Source organism: Gekko japonicus, unplaced genomic scaffold (assembly GCF_001447785.1).
Source record: "Gekko japonicus isolate JY-2015 unplaced genomic scaffold, Gekko_japonicus_V1.1 scaffold1123, whole genome shotgun sequence".
Taxonomy (NCBI): domain Eukaryota; kingdom Metazoa; phylum Chordata; class Lepidosauria; order Squamata; family Gekkonidae; genus Gekko; species Gekko japonicus.
Window position 1 is genome coordinate 178876 of NW_015165858.1, and position 6161 is coordinate 185036.

The window sequence follows — 6161 nt, forward strand, 5'->3', positions numbered from 1 at the left end:
TCCCTTTCTCACAATACAAGAACTCGTGGGCACTCCATGAAATTGCTGAGCAGTCGGGTTAGAACACATAAAAGGAAGTACTTCTTCACCCAAAGAGTGATTAACACATGGAATTCACTGCCACAGGAGGTGGTGGCGGCTACAAGCATGGAAGACTTCAAGAGGGTATTAGATAAGCATATGGAGCAGAGGTCCATCAGTGGCTATTAGCCACAAGGTATCGATAGGGACTCCGGGGCAAGTGATGCTCTGTATTCTTGGTGCTGGGGGGGGGGCAACAGTGGGAGGACTTCTAGTGTCCTGGCCCCACTGCTGGACCTCCTCATGGCACCTGGTATTTTTGGCCACTGTGTGACAGAGTGTTGGACTGGATGGGCCATTGGCCTGATCCAACATTGGCTTCTCTTATGTTCTTATGTAGCCTTCTCTTTCAGGAAAAATATATCCCAGGGGCTTACATTTCAGATGACTAGACAAAGAATTTCACCATGCAATGAAACTGACTTGTCAGTGAAAACATTTGTGTGGAGGAGGAGGAGGAGGAGGAGGTAGAAAAGGTACAGGGAAATGAGGTAGAAAAGGGGGAGATGAGAGATGGGGGTGAAAGGGAGCAGGGCAGAGGGAAAAGGTGATAGCAAACAGATGAAGGTGTAGAAAGAGGACAGTGCTAAAACAGTCAAGGAAAGAGAGTAGCTGAGAAATTGGGGGGAGGGGAGATGCTAACTGCAAGGAGTGCAGAAGTGTGGTGGTGCCGGGGACAGAGGAGGAGAGAGAAGAGTATGTGCTCCAGGGTGCAGAGAGAGGGCACTAAAGAGTAGATGGGGGAAGGAGGTTTGCAGAGACTGGAAAGAGCATGTGTAGTCGAGCGCCAAAAGAAAAAGAGAAATAACAGAATGGGTTTTTAAAAAATAAGTTGTTTCAACTGCAACAAAAAAGTTAACAGTTATTTGGCCTTCTTGAGTTAATAAAAATAGAAAAGTGCCTCTGATTTTGATTGTGCACCAATACAATCTACTGAAAAATAGACTTCTTAGGGAATCATCGGGTGGCCTCATCTATGCAGTGCTGCTGATGTGAAGGGAACATCATTGGCCAAGAGTACTGAGGGGAAAGGCTAGATTTCATCTGACATGAGTCAACCAGCCAAATTTTCAGCTTTTAGGGTTGTGCACATGTGTTTAGTTTTTTAAAATGTCTCAAAATTTGCATGTGTAATTACTGAACTAAGGCAGGTACTGCTTCCATGAAAGCAGTTCCAGGGCTTAAATAGTTTTGTAAACCACTGGTGTAGCAATCTCTTCATTTAAAAAATGTGCAACCAAAAGATTCACTCCAAATAATGAAATGGAAATTCCCCTGGTGGAGAAACAAAATAAATGTGTATTCAAAGAGATGCAGCCTTGTTGTTTAAATTAGAACAAATTTTAGCTCACCAAGGTCATAGTCTCACAGCCTCTCAGGTTCCCAACATGAAATATGGTTGTCTTTGGAGAACCATTGCAAAAGAAGTAAGTTAAACAAGAACTAAACTGAAATGTTGATTGCAATGGCAATGCTGATTAATGAGGCAGAATTTGAAATGCTAAACATTTCAGCAAAATTATTCTTAATTTTCCCAAGGTACTTCAGAGAACAGCAGACCAACACCGAGTTTTGGATCCTGTGAAATTTAGAGACACTTTTGAAATTATACTTGCGACTGACATGTCCCAAATCAGTGGGACTTGTTCTAACTTTTTCTGGATGAGTGTGGCGGTCATTTACCTCCCTGAAATTTGTGGAGAGAAAAACGTATAATTAAGAGAGAAGAAGAGAAGAAGAAGAGATTGGATTTATACCCTGCCCTTCACAACCCAAAGGTGTCTCAGAGTGGCTTACAAACGCCTTTCCCTTCCCCTCCCCACAACAGACACCCTGTGAAGTAGGTGAGACTGAGAGAGCTCTTGACAGAAACTGCTCTTTTTCAAGAACAGCTATCAGAACTACGACTTGCCCAAGGTCATCAAGCAGGTACAATTGGAGGAGTGGGGAATCAAACCCGGTTCTCATAGATTAGAGTCCGCACACTTAACCACTACACCAAACTGGCTCCATGAGATTGGATTTATACCCCATCCTTCACTACCCAAAGCAGTCTCAGAGTGGTTTATAATCCCTTTCCCTTCCCCTCCCCACAACAGACATGCTGTGAGGTAGGTGGGGCTGAGAGAGCCCTTTCGAGAACTGCTCTTTCGAGAGCAGCTTGGAAAGAACTTATGACTAACCCAAGGTCACACCAGCAGCTGCATGTGGAGAAGTGGGGAGCAATGCTCCCTCTAAACTGTTGAGTCTTGTGAGTAACAATTCTACTTTGTGAGCTACTGGCATTAAAGTTGTGAGCAAGTGATTTGGCTACTGCATAAACTAGTTTGCTCTGGAGCCATCCTTCCTGAGCTAAGACAAAAATGTGTGAGCCGGAGGCTAAAAAACTGTGAGCTAGCTCACACTAACTCAGCTTAGCGGGAATCAAGCCTGGTTCTCCCAGATTAGAATCTGCACTCTTAACCACTACACAAAACTGACTCTCTCTATTAAGCGGGCAGGACATTTTTCTGCCCAGGTTGTTAGCAACCCTACCCCCAGGAGATACTAGAGCAGGGGTGGCCAAACTTGCTTGATGTCAGATCCACATAGAATAAACGTCAGATGATTGAGAGCTGCAAGACATGAACAAATATTAAACATTTTTACGGTAAATCTGCTTTTTATTAACATTAAATGAGATTGCCAAAAATAATAACAAAAGCGATAAAAGCAGACATTGATGATATTTATTTGTCTAATGATATTTGTTTGCTAATGATATTTAGCTTCCCCAGCTGCCCTGCTGGGAGCCGCACAGTATGTGTGAAAGAGCCGCATGCAGCTCCCGAGCCACAGTTTGGCCACCGCGTACTAGATATTCCTTCATGTTCTCTCTCTCTCTTCTACACACTCACACGTGCGCCATGTATGTCAAGGGAGAATTTTGAAGAGAGATGGAGAGGATGTAGCAAGAAAAGCAGAGGATATTACCAATCCTTATATTCTGTGTGGGGAAGCTGTCCAGGGTAGTTTGCAAGTATTTATGCAGTTTATAATCTACGGACCTACCATAAACTGGGAGCTGGCTTCGGGTGCTGCTGGCCAAGGCCACGTGGAAACACAAGCAACCCAATCCAAGTACAATTGAAGAGAGAGCCAGAAAAATGTCCAGGGGAGATGCACATGGAAACAGACACATGACATGGGGGAGGGCTGGGGTTGACAACCACCTGGAGAAAAAAATGTCCTGCCCTTTTAAAAGAGGAGTGATTTCAGATGCCAAATGACATTAGCAGGCTTGATTGGATTAGGTGTGATATGCAGAGAGGTAGTAGGCTGGAGAAATCAGCAATGGTAATAAGTCAGGAAACCTAAATCTAAATTCAGCCCAGGAGGGTGCATTGTCTTAAGCTTTGTTAGTTGCAAATTCAGCATTCTTTCTAATCTCCCTTTGAAATTCCTTTGTAAGAAAACTGCTAGTTTTAGGTCAGCAACTGAATGTCCTGGAAGGTTAAAATGCCCCCCCCCCCCCAATTTTTTGAATGTTGTGGTTTCTGATGTCAGACTTATGTCCATTAATTCTTTGTGAAGGGACTGTTCTGTTTGTCCAATGTAGAGGGTGGAAGGGCATTAGTGACACGTGATGGCCTAAATCACATTAGAGGATGAGCAGGAGTATGAACCTGAGATGGTATGGCTGATGTTGCTCCGTCCACTGATGGTGTTGCTAGGATCTATATGAGAGCAAAGTTGGCATCTTGCTTTGTTGCAGGCCTTGGTACCAGTGTCCATGTTACTGTTAAGTAGTTTATCATTGCAAGTGAGAAGTTGTTTTAGGTTAGCAGGCTGTCTGTAAACAAGAAAAGGTTGACTCCCCAGTGCCTGCGTGAAGGGAAGTGTCCCTATCCAGCATAGGTACAGATTACAAAATTCAAATTTTGTTCCAAGATTTGAAATGGAGAAAAACCTCTCCAGGACAATAGACCATGACTCTGATCTTTTGTTCTAATTATCACAGGCTTGTTTCAGTAACAGGGGTTGTCAGCTTTTAAACTAGTCTCTCTAGCTGTCCCTTGCTCTGCAGTCAGTTACCACATGACATTATTTAACTTCATGCCATGACAAGCTTCAACTGCCCATTTCCGCTCATTAAAAGGACAGGGCATTTCCCCCCTTGTCTGGCCTGCAAACTTATTTCCAAAACTATTATTTAAAAAAACCCAACTACACCCTAAGGGTGAACATGGAAGAGAATTACTTGAGTTCCCTTTGGTCCCAATGGAGAAAAAGGCAGAGTTTAAATGAAGTCAATAAATGATCTTGCACCAATCGAGGCAATACATAGTTACTGTGTTATATGCTGTGCAATGTTTGTACTGTAGTGCGAAATAGATTCCAAAATAATTGTGAAATTTGCTGTATTGCTTGGCATTCCAGCTGCCATTACTGCTGCAATCTTGTACACCCTTGTCTGGGAGCAAATCCTATTGAACACAGCGAAAACCTTCTGAATAAAGATGCTGTATAAAAGGTAAAGGTTCCCTTGCTCGAAACCCAGTCGAATCCAACTCTAGGGTTGCGGTGCTCATCTCCGTTTCAAAGCCAAAGAGCCAGCGCTGTCCGAAGACGCTTCCGTGGTCATGTGGCCGGCATAACTAAACACCAAGGCGCACGGAACGCTGTTACCTTCCCACCGAAGTGGTACCTATTTATCTACTTGCAATGTCTTGCTTTCGAACTGCTAGGTTGGCAGGAGCTGGAACTAGAGATGGGTGCTCACCCCATCATGCAGCACCCAGATCTCGAACTACTGACCTTCCACAGCCTGCAGTTCAGCGTCTTAACCACTTGAGCCACTTGAATAAAGACGCTGTATAGCACACTGTAAAGTACTTATGTTATTTAATGAATGATTGCAATGGCGGACATAACCACATAACCCAGACTGTTCTCACTGAAAACCAGGATTGCAGTCCTCTGGCGATGAATTCTATTTCCGTCACGGGTGCTTCGAGAGAGGGTCGTGGTGGTCTGTGGAAACAGTACACAAGCAGATCAAAGGTATATGTCATAGCAATGTTATCGTATTTGTAATTAATTTCTGTTTAATTTCACTCTTGCTGTCCAATACGGCCTTCCAAACATCAAGAGAAAAGGTTTGCCCGTAAACAAAAACAAACCACCCTCTTCCTCGTTTGAGGCCAAGACCTGCCCGTCTCCTCCTTCCACAGAAAAACGAGTTCAAGGGGTAGAGCGGTCGAAGAGCGTGTTGACATAGCGGGCTAGAGCGTCGCCACCTAAAAAAAAAAAAAGCGGGGCCTCTCTTAACGCCTGGCCCATTTAAAAAATACCTAGCCTGTCCAATACTGGCACAACTTCCGAAAAGGGTTTTGATTTCTATGACCGGAGAAAGCGAGATTATGGAACTCAGACCGCTCCTCGTACTGAAAACATGGCTCCTCTTTTGCCCTTACAAAAGATGGCGGTCGTTTCCACTCGCTGTCTCTGTTGGCTGGGGAAGTGGGAGGAGGAGGAGGAGAGGGAGAAGGGGGAGGAGAGTCGCTGGTCCTCCCTCCCCCCTTTGTGCGCGAGGGAGGGGTGGGGAGTGCGTGATGTGCGCGCGCCAAGCGCCGGCCCTCCTGCCTCGGCCGAAGCCAGCGCGCGCCCGGAGAAGGGAGGGGAGAAGAGGCGAGACGCGGCGCGGCCGGAGAACCGCTTCGCGCACCCTTCGGGCCAAGCAGGGCCCACGCAGGCGGATACGGGATCCTCCTCACACGGCTCTCTCTCTCGCTCTCTCTCTCTCGAGGCGGTAGCGGCGGCGCGATGGCGGCAACGGCGGTGCCGAAGCGGGAAGCGGCTTCCCGGTCCTCCGGGTCTCCCCTTCCCGAGGCGGACAGTCCCTGGCTCGGAGCGGCGCTGCGGCTGCTGATCACGCTGGTCCTGAACGCGGCCCGGGCCGAGAAAGAAGGTAAAGGGAGGCGGGCAGGGCTCGGGCGACGGCGTTTGGAGCCCCGGCCAGCTCCTCTCTTCTCAGCCCCCCCACCTTCCCCACGAGGTGCGGGACTCTCTTCTGCGGGGACTGACCCCCTCCTCTCCCC

The 6161-nt window shown here is 46.7% G+C and overlaps 1 protein-coding gene across 2 annotated transcripts in view; it reads left to right on the top strand.

Annotated features, from left to right (window-relative positions):
• Nucleotides 1–5748: 5748 nt before the first annotated feature.
• TMEM131 (transmembrane protein 131) overlaps nucleotides 5749–6161 on the top strand; it is a 110301-nt gene continuing 109888 nt past the window's right edge. For both annotated transcript variants that reach the window (XM_015411202.1, XM_015411203.1), the window contains exon 1: nucleotides 5749–6031. In XM_015411202.1, coding sequence (XP_015266688.1) covers nucleotides 5887–6031 — 145 coding nt within the window. In that variant the 5' untranslated portion in view covers nucleotides 5749–5886. The remainder of the gene's footprint in view (nucleotides 6032–6161) is intronic.